At 35.1% G+C, this 15,622-nt stretch overlaps 1 protein-coding gene across 1 annotated transcript in view; it reads left to right on the top strand.

Annotated features, from left to right (window-relative positions):
- LOC145688887 (nose resistant to fluoxetine protein 6-like) overlaps positions 1-5,934 on the top strand; it is an 88,785-nt gene extending 82,851 nt beyond the window's left edge. Inside the window, exons 13-14 of the mRNA XM_081763052.1 lie at positions 2,362-2,504; positions 4,240-5,934. Coding sequence (XP_081619178.1) covers positions 2,362-2,504; positions 4,240-4,380 — 284 coding nt within the window. The 3' untranslated portion in view covers positions 4,381-5,934. The remainder of the gene's footprint in view (positions 1-2,361; positions 2,505-4,239) is intronic.
- Positions 5,935-15,622: the final 9,688 nt, after the last annotated feature.

The following is a 15,622-nucleotide window of genomic DNA, read 5'->3' as shown; positions in this document are numbered from 1 at the left end:
ATCACCTAATAGTTTTATAGTATACTGACCTTAAATTTACGAAAGGATGAGCGTATATGTGGGTGGGTATACACTAGATTTTTTGAAAAGTATCGAGCGTATACCAAACAAAGCATAACATCACTGACAATAATCCAGAATTTAATATGGGTGGAATTGTTGACGCTGTTATTAACAATACGATTTTTAAAAATTTTAAAAATCTGAACGAAATTCGGCGGCCAAATATAACTTATCGCCTACGAACTAAAGATTCCTATATTTGGTGGTCAAATTTGACTAAGGACAGGCTCGGCTCGATAACAGATGATGTGTTTAACGGCTTTGCATGCCGGGAGCTTTTCAGGTTGGTTCACCTCGGCTTATTTAACATGTCGTCCGACATACCCTCATTTTTTACCAGAACGCTAGGGATGCGCACGAGACGAGATTTATGGCTGTCTCGACTCGAAAATGTGTTGTAAAAGTGATGTCTCGACTCGAAAAATATATATTTTTCTATTGGAAGAGCCGTGTCTCGACTCGAATTTTGTCAGGAAAATCCTGTCTCGACTCGTCTCATGGGCATCCCTACAGAACGCTCCTTATTTTGGTATCAACCGTAGAACGACGACATCGGAGTAGTCCTGCATCCGCGTTATTATTAAGTATTCTGCCTTTGGGCGGATCTTTTTTTAGGTTTGGGCCTGGAAGTATTTCTTCCACGTTTCTCGATCTTCAGCTTCCTCTTTAAACTTTCAATATTTTCTTTCATTTTTTTCAAATCATCGATTAATTGTGTTCTTCTTCCTATTCCTCGCTTTCTTTCCATCTTTCTTTCTGTGACGATGTGAAGAAACAAATCCTTCGCAAGATGTGTCCAGTCCAATTGGCCTTCCTACAAAGGATGAGCTAAAACCATCCCCTTCTCTTCTATCCGTTTCAAAACATCTTCGTTTGTTACTCTCTCTCTGTCCATTTTATGTTCTCCATCTTCCTCCAACACCACATTTCTAAGCTTTATAAATATTTCTTCTCTAACTTGTGTGAAAGGTGATCCTACTCTCCTGATTAACAGCAATGAAGAACTTCCTGAAACAAGCACAGATGACCTTAAAAAAACGGCGTGACAAATATCTTGGCATTTGAAGGCGGCGGTCCAAGTTCCCTTTAAATGCTGCTAGGAAATGAGAGGCCCAGAGGTATTGCCACGTTTATATTGTACACATCCACGTCTATCCCTGCCACCTGATCGCGCTGTAGTTTGTCTACTTAGCTATAGCCACACATCTTTACCACTTGGCAACGTCGCGCCAGAGCTTGCGTTTTATTCGTTTAGCTGAAATGCCAAGATGTTTGTCACAGGCTTTTTTAAAGATAAAGTTACTATAGGAGTTATCCGAAATAATCTCCTTTTCACATTTACTAGTAGATATATTACAATTGTAGCCAAAGTGTGCTTTAGAGGAAATAATATAAAGTTTATCTGAGACTTCATTTTCCTGAACATACAGGAACAACGAACTGCTTCTCTTTCATTTAAGGATGATTTAAAGGGACAAGTTTTGGCGATAGATGCCACTACAGTCTTCGTATCTCTCTAGTGTATTTTTTACCTTTCACGAAAATTTACAATTTCTCTTACAAATTGTAACATAGAGACTTCAAATTTTTAGAGAAGGAACTTCATAACCTATCAGAGGCAAAAATCCGTGCCGATTTTTTTTTATTTAGAATTTTCTTCATTGTTGAAATAGTTTCATTGTTAAAAGTTTGAATATCCATTCCAACATTCAAGCTATTTCAACAATGAAGAAAATTCAAAATAAAAAATCGGCACGGATTGTTGTCTTCGATAGGTTATGAAGTTTCTTCTCTAAAAATTTGAAGTTTGTAGGTTGAAATTTGTAAGAAAAATCGTGAATTTTCGTGAAAAATAAAAAAATACACTAGAGAGATACGAAGACTGTAGTGACATCTATCGGCAAAACTTGTCCCTTTAAACTAACCTTAAGCAAAATTTTAGTGGCTATGAAGACACAACCACTTTTATTCCACGTCAAATTCTTCAGATGTGGAATAAAATTAGCAACTACTGCAAAGTATTTAGAAATATCGTATAACTTTTAAATGTATAGACCTATAATATGCTGCTGAGTAAATCTTCAAAGTGATTTAAATTTGAAAATTCATTTCAGAAATACAAAAAATAATAAAATGACTAGACAAATAAAATTAAAAGAAACTGTAGAAAAACGTGCTGGTACCGCATACTGTTAGAAAAACAGTACTAACTATAACTAGTGTAATAATATGATACTTATGATTACGTGTTACGAATGCTTATAAATAATAAGTATATAAATTATTTTCGCTTTCCAGGAATTGTGAACAGGTTTCTAAGCTGGAAAGGGTTCTATCCGATGAGTAGACTCTCGTACTGTGCATATCTTATCCATTCATTCATTATTAGAAGTTTATTCTTAGCAAGTGATGGGCAGTTTCATCTCTATATGCAATTGATGGTACGTATACGACACGTAGTAAAAATTTAAGCATGTATCAAGTAGCCTAGCTTTATTGTTTATGTTTATAATATGTAAAAATGGAGAATCGGAGATAAGGAAACTCAGAGACTAATATTCATTTTTGAAATAGTTTAGATGAAAAATAACAATGAAACAAGCCTAACCTAACCCCCAAGTTTAAAATCGAAAATATATGTTGCAGAAATATGTCTATTCTCTACACTACAGAATATGTCTATATTGTAACCTAACATAGTGACTTAACTATTTTCATTAAAATAAACAAATTTAGTCCAACAAGATAAGACAGAACTACCATGTTATTTGCTAGGAAAATACAAAAGTTTTTGTTTTTTTAATTTATACTGTATTTGTAAATACAGTAACTCGTACTAACTGGTTCATACTAGCTTTGCTATAATTTAAACTAAAATTACAAATCGCTGAGCTAAGCAACGTTTATTTAAAAATAATAAATGTGTAACAGTTTCGCCAACTAACTGAACATATTGGCTTCATCAGGCACTGTAACAAACAACAGACTTTTGTCAACTTCTATTATGATTGGCTGAGTCCGTTCTGGCCAGCCAATCAGTGTTCAGAGCTAGTTTCTAGGATCCATTTATATTTATACGCAACGTCCTCTTGTTTGTTACAGTTTCTGATTTAGCCAATATGTTAAGTTAGTTGGCGAAACTGTTACACATTTATTAGTTTTAAATAAACGTTGCTTTGTTCAGTGAGTGTCTGATGAAACCAATATGTTCAGTTGGCGAAACTGTTACATATTTATTATTTTATAAATAAACGTTGCTTTGTTCAGTGAGTGTCTGATGAAGCCAATATGTTCAGTTAGTTGGCGAAACTGTTACATATTTATTATTTTATAAATAAACGTTGCTTTGTTCAGTAAGTGTCTGATGAAGCCAATATGTTCAGTTAGTTGGCGAAACTGTTACATATTTATTATTTTATAAATAAACGTTGCTTTGTTCAGTGAGTGTCTGATGAAACCAATATGTTCAGTTAGTTGGCGAAACTGTTACATATTTATTATTTTATAAATAAACGTTGCTTTGTTCAGTGAGTGTCTGATGAAACCAATATGTTCAGTTAGTTGGCGAAACTGTTACACATTTATTATTTTTAAATAAACGTTGCTTAGCTCAACGATTTGTATTTCTAGTTCAAGCAAATATTGTATTTGCTAAATAAATTCAGTAACGGAAAAATCTACAAATTCACCAAACAAAATATAAAAATATAATATTTCAACCAAACATTAATTCTTTTGATGAACATATACATATATGCTAAGTAATAAATCATATTCGATTCTATGTTAAGCTTAAATGTATTAAATTCTGACTTTTAGAGATTTTATAATCGATTCAGTGTCCCAAGAATAGACTCCACTTCCACTCTAATCTCTCTACTAAAACTGGAATCTAAAAGACTAAAACCACTTCTGGCTTCAACAGTATTTTTTATAGAGTTAAAACGGGAAGATATAGCGAGAAATGGCTTTATGATATGGCTTTAGTATTCCATGAATAAGTTTATTCTGAACATAATACGTATCTCTCTAGCGTTGAAAATTCAAATTTCCAATTTCCTGATAGCATGTTTATTTCTTTAATTAAATTCTTTTCTCGTTAAACGTTGTATGATTATTTTGATGAAATATTGTGTTAAATAGTAATTTATCTTTTCCTATTTCTTTTCTCAACAGATAATCCTATTCTTTGGCTTTGTTTCGCTCTCATACCTTGCAGGATTCTTACTTTGTGTTGCAGTGGAGGTGCCGTCTTTGTCTCTTATCAAGTTAATGTTTGATGGCAGGAAAAGCAAATCAGTTAGTCCACGAGTGTGACTCACTTGTCTCTATGCACAAAATGGCGTCTGCGCCGAGGTTCTAACAACATTATTATTTTGTGTTATAAAAGTTTTATAGCGCTGCTGGATTTTTATTGTCACGCGTTGTCACGATATAGATAAGTCTTTTACTACTGGCTTAATGTATGGCATAGACGCTCGCTTGGAAAAAACAAACAGTGAAACACAATGCGCAGATAGGGAAGGAGATGAGAAAAGCATATGTTGACAGTTAGTCATGGATTCACGAACAGTATGACTGCGAAACCATCGACTAAATTATCGATGTTCTTGTTGGTTTGTCATATATTTTTTTTAAAATTAACGTCGGGTTATGTTCCAGCTCTTTTTCTTCACTGCGTGGCTTACAGAGAAGAGGAGTAGAAAACTGTGACGTAACAGAGCATTCAGTTAGAAATTACTAATACAGATCAATTCATAAGCAAGCAACTGACGTGAGATCTGATTTTTGAGGACGTGGAATAGGAGAAACTGCTTGAAGTACAAAAATGCTACTTTAACTCAAGTCGGGCCGCGGTGGCTCAGTGGTAGAGCGTTCACCTCTGGTGCTTGGGGTCCCGGGTTCGATCCCAGCCCGCGTTAAGTGAACTTTGTGGTGGACAAACACCGTGTGCGTGGGTTTTCTCAGGGTTCTCCCGTTTCCTCCCACTTTCTTTATTCCACCATTTCATTCATCACTCATCATCACCGTCTCCATTAGCCCAGCCGGCATAACCGTGGGACGTAAAACTCAAATATTTCATTTTTTTAAACTCAAGTCATGCTTCCAAATAGTGTTGTCAACGGCTCGAGCGGCTCGGCTCACAGCTCAGTCACCACCGAGCCGAGCCAACAGCTCACCCAACCGAGCCGGCTCGAGCCCTCGTCTCATTTGGGCCGAACGGAGCCGAGCCGATGGCTCACTTGAGCTGAGCCGAATCGAGCCGACGGCTTACCCGAGCCGATGGTTCACCTGAGCTGAGCCGAACCGAGCCGATGGCTCATCGCAACCGAGCCGGCTCGAGCTGATGGCTCAGTTGAACCGAACTGAGCCGAGCCAGTTGACATCACTACTTCTAAACTCTCTCTTACATAAGCCTTAAAGATTCAACCTAAACTGCATGATGAACTGTTGCTTTATTCTGGATCGTTTATACAGGAAAATCTGCGTTAAAAACACATGTCCAGGTAGTTTTTATCTATTTATGGTTGATTACACATAATTACTAGTGTAAGTGCGTGGGCGTTCGTAAATGGAGGGACATGGGGCACGATGGCTCATTGGTAGAGCGCTTATGCCTGGTGCTTGGGGTGCTTTGTTCGATCCCTGATCAAGTAAATTTGTGGTGGACAACATCGTGTACGTGGGTTTTCTGGGAATACTCGCGTTTCTTCCTATTTTCTCATTTCGCCAATTCATTCCATCATAATTTATTTGCTTTAATCATTATCTTCCTTAGCCTAAAGAGCATAATCGTGGGAGGATCTGTGGATTCTTCCTAGAATTCAAGGAAATAAATAACATGAATTAAGTTACCGCAATTATATATTATTAATTAATTCTCCGATTTTTCTTTATTTCTTTTATGTTTCCAATTTCTATTGTAAAGGTATTAGGTGATCAACATACAGAAGTAATTTCTAATTTGTCTTTTTGCTACGAACTACGCCTTAGATATTTTTATAAAAAGGCCTTGTGTCCATCTTAAACATAAATTAAACATAACTTTCTTACAAGGCTGTCTATATTCTTTATTATTATAAATTAACGAGAATGAAGAAGGAAGTGATATACTTCCGAAACTGTAACATTTCTCGTTAATTTATAATAAAGAATATAGACAGCCTTGTAAGAACTACGCCGTGGACAGTGAGATACCACCACAGAAATCAGTCACTGCAAGATTACTTTCTCCGTCTTTTTCCTTCCCCTATCCAAGTTGAGCCTTATTTGCCAAAGGCCATAAATATTTTTAAAAAAACTAGATACAAAAGACTACAAACTTTCTCTTCTTTTGCGAAAAATTCTGCGGATGTCTTTTTCCTCTCTGTATTAAAAAAAATAGAAATATCGAAGTACAAAATAGTGTTTGGCATGCCAGTATGATGTCTATGCATCTTACATAACTAAACTACGAAGTCAGGGTTCAGTCAGTATTCGTAGGTTTCGTTAAGAAAATGTCTCTCGAATGACAACGGATTTTCCCTTTTTCTTATCAAATTTTCCCTCGTTTGTTGATTGTCCAATTGTATCGATTGACAGATAATGCGATAGTTTATTTAGCTATATTAAAGAAAGTGCCAACCATGTTTGTTTTGTTCATTTGTTTTTAGCTAAAATTTTTACTTTTTTTTTTTACAGAAAAATACACATAAAAATATAACCAGTCAACAAAGGGTGCAAATTATGCTACTTTGAGCAGACATACACACACACTTAATAGTATTCTATTGGTTTATTTCTGAAAAACTAAAAAAAAATATTATAAATAAAGCATTTATGTTAGTCAATTAGTCAGCGCGAGAATTTACCTGGACGTTCACGGTTTTATCGAAAAAAAATCCCTTTTTCCCCTTTTGGAAAATTTCCTTAGATTCGGTAAATTTCTCTCAAACTGCGAGCACTGAGTTCAGTTATTTGTGACAACGAACAGATCATAACTTAAATATTATTACGATAATTCAGTTTTAAGACTGTCGGGGTTTTTACAGGAATGTAGGTAAAATGTTTTATTGTTTACTGTGATACTAGATATAGTTATCAAGATGCATGTTAATCTCTAGTCCGTGTACAATTTCATAGCCTCATTACTAAAGACATGCCATATTGACTTGACACCTGGTCTTCCATTCCAAGCGCTGCTATCGGCTGAAAAATTCCACTCCCTTTCGCTAGTGCTTTCTCGCTTAGCAACAGCTGAACCCTTATTGGCTCAACGCGTGGGTGTAAGTTTAGTTCAAATTTTTGCCACGGCTCAAGACATTTTGGTAACACTATAGTTCTTTCTTAATCGTAATTACCCAATATATTGATTAACTTCTCCCGTTTCTATTTAGTTTTGGTGTTTTCATCTTGCTGATATACTTTATTTGAGGCTTTGAAAAATGGCCTTTTTCTGCTGTTTTTTTCTATAATTTAGAATTTACATACAGTTTCAAATATATATTTATTTATTTTTTTACTTGTGTACACGGCTATTCGAAACAACAAATCTGATTAGTAATTTGTAGTATGTTGCAATTTTATATATTATGTGTTTGTTTATCTATCTAATCTAGTCATTTGTTTAAGCATATTTTAGCCATGAAAATCTCAGTTAATGTTTTTAAATACCATCCTTCCAAGTTATAAGAAATGTAATAATACATTTATTTATTTGTAAATAATTGTTGACAATTCACTAAAGTCGTAAACAAAGAATTCACAGACTATACAATTCTGTAAAGAGATGATCGATCCATATAATACTGTATATGTGTGTACGATTAATGTAATGTACTGTATATAGAAAATAAAACTCTTAAATTCGATATGTTTTCCTTAAGTGTTTATATTCTTGTAACATAAATAAAACCAGGATAAATAGGATGTTTCTTTAAGGAACTCTTTCAATACTTTAAAAGTACTCTTAAGACTATTTTTTTTTCTTAGTAACTTAAGATAATATCCAGCGTGTAGTGGCGGCTCGCGGTACTTATACTTAGGAGGGCTGCATAAAATAAAACACCTTATTTAGAAATTAATTCCATACCATGGTCCTTCCTTGTAGTAAACTTTTCGATAACTCTATCATTGAAGTTAGGGATTTTTTCAACCATTTCCATTTCTATTGAAATGGAAAAGTTTGAGAAAAAGTGAAAGCAAGACTACTGTTTATAATATCTGGAGGAAATTCACAGCACCACCAAGTTTTCTGATCTCTTCTCTTGCATAAACTACACTAAGTTCAGTATGAAGTTCATCTATATCAAAAACAGGAAAGAGCTCTGAACATTTATTGAAGATTTTTTTCTGGAAAGGAAGCACTAAATTGATCAAAATTAGATTTCTGCAGAAGTGAATATACATAAGTGGTCTGTAAAATGGAAGCGTAGGTTTACTTGCTTTAAAATAACGTCAGACTTCTTTGGCTGCGTTTGCTCTTGACTGTGTATTTGAAACAATTCTCTTTTGGTTTTGATTTTACGTTTCCATATCAACTAGTCCTATTGATTCCCTGATTTTATTAATTTCAGTAGTGAAGACAGATAAATATGACTGAACTTTTCCTGCATCTATATGATAACTATGTAGTTGGTTATGTAGAATATCTAGATGTTACGTAACTAAGTTTAAAAATAGGCAGAAACAAAATTCTTCAATTCAGTAAGCATTAGGGTATATCTCTCCCACTACAAGGCAGACGCTTCATTTATTGTTGTAGTGCTTGAGGTCTCGGATTGTGACAAAACTTGGAAGCATTCAATTAGTTCTTCCTGCTTTTCATGCACCACATTAACAGTCCTAGATTTAAAATTTCATCTGGTTGGTCCACCACTGGGTATCCGCTTTGCAAAACAGGAATCTAAAACTGCTGTTCTGCTATGAGAGCGAGAGAAAAAACATAATAGCAGAAAGATTAGAAAATAATATTCTGGCTTTACTGTTTTGTCTGGTGGCTCTCTCCATTACAAAATATAATTTATGAGCAAAACAGTGCACACAATAAGCATTAGGATACACCTCTCTCACTTTGGCCTCGACTCCATTTATTGCCCTACTCACTACAGGTGCACCAATAAGAAGGTCACTCATAAGAACGAAACAGACCACTCTAAAAGAACTGCAAAAAATTCTAATTGTATAGTTTGATATTTCATAAATTTTTTCACTTGTCTTTTGGAAACACTGATACAGAAGATAAAAACCACAACTAACACCACGCAAATATTGAAAGAATTAAATATAATCACATTTTGAAAGAATTAAATATAATCGAATATTGCACAGCATAAATCAGTTGCCTACTAGAAACACCCCGCCAGCAGACAAACAAAGAAACCTTAAACAACATAAGTATACTCAGCGTTGCTAATGAAAGAAAGGGGGATTATACCACTCGAAGCTAAAATCAGAAACTAAATAGGATATGCCAGGGGATATTTTCCATGGAGTTGGCAAGCCTGAATATACGTACTCGTCGCTGATCAAAGCAGACGAACACAAAACGAGAAGAGCGCGCTTGCGCAAACTGTCAAGCATCCGAAAGGACTGCATGTATTGAAGTCCACACGTTACCAGTATAGACATGCTGAAAAGAGGAGGAAGTAGAATCACAGCATCGTAAGAAAGGCCAGGCGAGATTGTACTGACAGTCCCAGGGGGTGAAGTGGAACAACAAATTTGCTTCAAGGAGGTGAAAAATTGAACAAAACGCGCGTAAAAAGGACATAAATACAAAAATTGATTATTAAGTCTCGAATCGGAAATATGGAATTATGTTGGGGGGGCTGCAGTCCTGCAGCCTTCCCCCAGGGGCCGCCGCAAGGCAATATGCTATACTAAATTATGGAAAAATGCTTTACTTTCAAAGCAAAGTTTGGCACTCTGAATATGATTAGAATTTACGAGTTGCTTTCCTTAGTGTTCAGTTTTAGATATTTGTGGAATCTTGGATATTCACTTGGGTTTCTTTTTCTTTTTTATACAGTTAAAATAATTTTACTTAATTTGATCCCTATAAAGTAGGAAACATATTTAATACTTGGTTGCGAGGAGCGTCTGTTTCAGCACCAAGTCTATATAAGACGTGGGCCTACAGCTTAACGCGGGATCTGAACCATCTAGTGGATTTAAATTCCAATGTTCTCCCACCAGAATCGAACCCGGGACCTCGTGTGCCAAAGGTGAGATTTATCCACTAGATCATCGCGGAGGGCTAAAAGTATTTAGCAGATCTTGATTTTAAAAAATAAAATGAATTGACTCCATGTATTTGATTAAATGCTGTGCTCTAATCCACTGAAAAACGAACCAATCTTTAGCTTTTGGAAATGAGAAGTGTCATCCCGCAGGAAGAAAAGTTCGTGGTGAATTTTATCCTGTATTAAATCATTCCACCCAGAGCTATAACTTTTACCCATCTCTTTAGACCATCTTAATGTTGTTGTTAGTTTAATCACTGAGCACTTTTTCTTTTTTAAAATCTAATGGCTTTCCAACAATACGAAGACTATTTCCTGATTGCACTCAAGAATTTGGCAAATTACAGTTGTTGTGCACCATCATACAACTTAACACAATTCATATACATATTTTTGTTTATATTAGCATATTTTTGATACATCACAAATATGTTGCTTCCTTGTGTTGTGTCATGACTATAAACATTTTTGTTAAAGGTTAAAAAAAAAATGCTTGTTTTTCACAGTAAGAAGAATAGATTTATAAATGTATAAGCTGGGAAGTGTTAACATTTTTGCTTCTATAAAAATCTTTTTACATGACGACTTTGTGGATAATCCTAAAATTATTATTATTATTATTATTATTATTATTATTATTATTATTATTATTATTATTATTATTATTATTATTATTATTATTATTATTATTATTATTATTATTTGCAATCGGAAAGTGCTTAAATTATTTTCAGCAATTTCCCAGTGTATTATTCCGAAGCCAATTAGTGAATTAAACTTGGCATAGTAAACTCTAAGAAGTGCTTTTCTCGACGCCGTACTTTGAAGTTATGTAAGGCAAAATATACGCAGACCATGGGAGATCGTCATTTATGATTACACCTAAAAGTATTGTCCTGCAAGAATATTGGAGGAAATGAGAAGATATTTTTATTCTAGGTGATATACAGGGTATCCCTGGAAAACTAAAATGTAAGAGAATCGATTTATCATGATTTATAATTAGTCTGTTCCCTATTAATTACTTTACCAATTTGTCGGTAAAAATGGCAGATTTCCTCTCAATTTTTTTCTATTGGTTTTCCCGATATAACCACATTGATGTCATCACCGAATCATACAAGAATATGTCAAAAAGTAAAGGGACTTCTGCAATTTCTCGCACTAGGATTTGGTAACACTGCTAGTATCTAGTGCTGAATTAGTGTCGTCTGCAACACCTCTATGCAACGTGCCACTCTTATTCCCGCGTTAGTCGTTGGAATGTAGCAGACCATTATACATGGCAGCTCCATTTGTCGATCTGCACCAAGGAGGAAATGAGGGCAGTGATTCTCTTTTTGTTTGCGGAACGGAAGGTGTTAAACCTGCGGAAATTATTTGTCGAATGAAAGTGCAGTATGGTAACAGCTGTGCATTGCGAAGCACAAGATACAAAGGTTGGACATCTCTCGTAAACATTTGGCCCGTTATCGTCGCGAGGGAGATGGAATTTTACAGCAAATCGTAACTGTAGATAAAACTTGTGTACATCATCACGAACCGGAAAGTAAGACATGGTTTGGAAACACCTACAATCACCAGAAGTTAAGACATTTAAACGTCAACCATCAGCTAGTCATTGATGCGGTGCTCAATTGGTTATAGGCGCAACCGAAAAACTTTTTTTTTTTCTCCGACGGAATCAAAAACTTGTGAAATTTTTGGAAAAGTGCATTAAAGTGCAGGGAGATTATGTAGAAAAATAACGTATGTTTCAGTTTTCTATCATTAGAATAAATGTTCCTTTTCTCAAAGAGTCCCTTTACTTTTTGACTTTCCCTCATACTAATGATTCTGATTGGCGTGTTTTCCTTTTCAGCAACTTTGGACCTTACAGTATAATTATTTCAATCATCGAATAGGTTAATCATATATGATTAAATTCATCACCCTATTACATCATTTATGCAATTTCCCCGTTCCCTTAACATATTATTATGCTTTAAAAAAAGAGGAATAAAAGAGATACTATAATGCGAAAGAGATACTCAAGTTCAAGGCCAAAGAAAAGTGAAAGGCGAATTGCGTTTTTGTGTGTGAGTGTGTGTGGAAGGAAAGTAGAAAGCGTTCACTCTAATTGATAGATGAGAAATGCAAACGCTGAAAAGTTACAGTTCCGGGAAGATTAACTAACTACCTTCACACAATTCCTGACTAAACAAGGAATTTACATTGTGGATGTAGTGCTTTGAACTTTCTTCGTGCAGAAGCCCCAGTTATGTAATCATAATAATCTGCCTATCTTTCTGCAGAAACCACGAACATTTTTTTTCCTTCTTTCTTCGTTTCTTATTTTTTCACGGAATGGGAAATTGCTAGGTATTGTTGTGGGATATATCCATGAAACAAATTAGAAGTGCTTATATAGCTTTGATATGAAATATACACACGAGATGTTGCCTAAAGCTTCCGAGAATTTTTCCGTAAGATAAACAAACAGCGTTGTCACGTGTACACCATGTGAAGAAATTCGGTTTGTATGACGTGTTCTATTTTCTCAAAAAGGAAAATAGGAAGTGTCATTAGATTTCTACCACTTCCGGTTTTACTGAAGATAATACAACGGAAATTGAATATAAACCTATTTTTAGGACTCTTAACATAGTTCAGAAAACCGCTATATTTTACCGTTTTCGCTCTGTAGTGATCAATGTTAAAACCAGAAGTGGTTGATCTCTGTTACTTCCAATTTGGATAGAGCATGATTTCTCAACCTGTGGTACGTGACCTGTTGCTGAGTGAGTGGTACATATGACATTTGCAAAAATACTAGAAAATATTCTCTTGCTTCATACAAAAAAAAAAAAAAAGTCAGGATGGCCGAGTCAAAGACCCACTCTAGGATTTTCCTCTGCCAGAACCAAACATCTACAATATCTTGAGATTTTTGTCAGACCCAAGCCTCTTCTACACCCTTTGTTCTATTTATATCAAAATCTACTCAGCTCGAGAGATAGGTCAATAACTTGTGCATATCAAATTTGAAGAAAATTGGTTGAAACTTAATATTGAGTTATTGAGGATGAAATAATCGCAGACACAAATAACATAATTCTAAGAACTGCGTAAACGCAGTCAGGGGACCTCAAAACGTGAAGATCTAATAAAATTAGCAATTTAATGAAAGCAACGGATTTCAATAGTTTTCCACTCCTTTATCGGGAAAGTCCAAAATGTTCAGTAATGTACCACAACACGATTTACGATCACTCAACTAGACGCGCGAACTTTTCTTTATATTATTTTTTTTATCATTATCATTAAAACTTGTGTAAGAATGCCCTAAAATAGTAGGGAAATTCAATTTAAATGTAGAAATGTATTTGCATTGAGGCACTATTATATTGGCCAGGCAGCAAGTATCAGTTAACGGCAAAGGAAGTCTTCAAATTGTATTTTTTTTAAATTTACATTTGGAACTTGGAAAGTACTGAAACAATGTCGATATGAAGACCTAACGTTAAGTATGACAATTTCTTTTATTTTCAGCCAGTAAAACCATTCCGATGAAAACTTGAGTGACAATAACGATAAAGAAATATTGTTTTGTAGATTTCAATAATACATATAAAACTGGATTCTTGTTTTAGTTATAACTAACATCAATTACCCACTTCCCTGGGTTAAATTAAGAAAAATAGTATTATGTTCCGTTAGTCAGTCAATTTTTACTATTACCAAAGCGCTCTTTGATTTCGGTCATTTTCGATCATTTTTATACGTCTGTATCCCCCTCCCCTCCTTATGTTCTGATGCATGACATCGGAAGCGTCATTGTTCGTCTCAGCGACCCCGAAAACTATGGATTCGACACTAATATCGGTCATTTTCGATTATTTTTAAATGTCTCTCCCCCTCCCCTCCCTTAAGTTACACCGTCAAAGTGATAGAACAAAAATCATCTCGGGTTTGAGTCTCATCTAGTTTGAAAATTTGATCGAAATCGGTTGGGTGGTTCAAGAGTTATTAAGTTTTATTTATTTTTATATATCTCCTCCCGTAAGTTTTACAGTCAAAGTAAAATGATAAAAAAATATTTCAGGCCTGAACCTCATCTACGTAAAAAATTTGATTCAGAGTGATAGTTTGGTTCAAGTGTTATTAAGTTTTATTTATTTTAAAACTTCTCCTTCTCTCTCCCTCACCCCAAACTTCTACCGTCAAAGTGATATAATAAAAAACACCCCAGATCCAAACCTCATCTACATTGAAAATTTGCTTAAGATCGATCGGGTGGTTTAAAGAGTGATGAAGTCACAAAGCCAGTCACTTTCATTTCTTTTTACATATATCTCCCTCCCCCTCCCCTATGTTGCACCTAAAAAGTGAGATAAAAACATTACAGGTCTGAACCTTATCTAAGTTGAAAGTTTGATCGACATCGGTCGGGTGGTTCAAGAGTTATTAAGTTTTTATTTATTTTCATATTCTTCCCCTCAGTGACGACGCCAGAGGGGGGGCAAGGGGGGCGAGCGCCCCCCTGGTGGCTACTCCTGCCCCCCTGACTGCCATCCAGACTGCCCCCCCAGACTCCTACAATCATAAAACATTCTACATATAGTATTTTATATCAGTATCATAACCAATCTCATTGTCAAATTGTAGTCTACTTTCCATGCATTTACTATGTGGCAGATTAGTCCTCAAGCTTTCTTCTTTGAGCGTCTGGGTATGCACGTATATTTCTGTTTTCTAATTTAGCGCCTTTTCCGGTAAATTTTAGGTACAGTTCTTTCTTATGAATTTTAATTACTGTGCCTAGCGAACAATAGTGATTTGGTCGACTTGTTTTCTTCTCATTGGATCAACTTCGATTAGAAACAAAAGAAAGGTAAAACCAACTGCATAACTTGTTTGTATTTATCCAGTTTTGAAGTTTTCGGTTTCATATTTTGTTTTATTTAAAGGTTTTATACTTCTATTTCCTGAAACATTATTCTTGGCGTTCAATATTTGGAGGATAGGCTTATAACAGCTTAATTTGCGACTACCAGGGCTTAATTTTTTGAAGGAAAAAAAGTTGTTTTCCCTTCCTGCAAATAATAATAATAAATGTATGGAATTAAATCGATTATTTGTTTAGCTCCCAATAAAACGTATTGTCAGAGTGTTGATCTTTAGTTAGTAATTGGTATGCACTAGTGCTCCCTTACTTATTTTGTTTCAAAGTACTGACATGACGTCTACCATATTGACTAGAAATGTACGTGGAGCTGCTGAAAAATTCGTAGCCCAACCCAGGAGTGCACGTGGAATGGTGAAGTTTTACTTCTTCTACACTTTCCCCGAGAGTC

The sequence above is a fragment of the Thermobia domestica genome, chromosome 7 (assembly GCF_964235325.1).
Source record: "Thermobia domestica chromosome 7, izTheDome1.hap1.1, whole genome shotgun sequence".
Classification (NCBI taxonomy): domain Eukaryota; kingdom Metazoa; phylum Arthropoda; class Insecta; order Zygentoma; family Lepismatidae; genus Thermobia; species Thermobia domestica.
The sequence above is the reverse complement of the archived record's forward strand: the minus strand, read 5'-3'. Positions and strand labels throughout refer to the sequence as shown.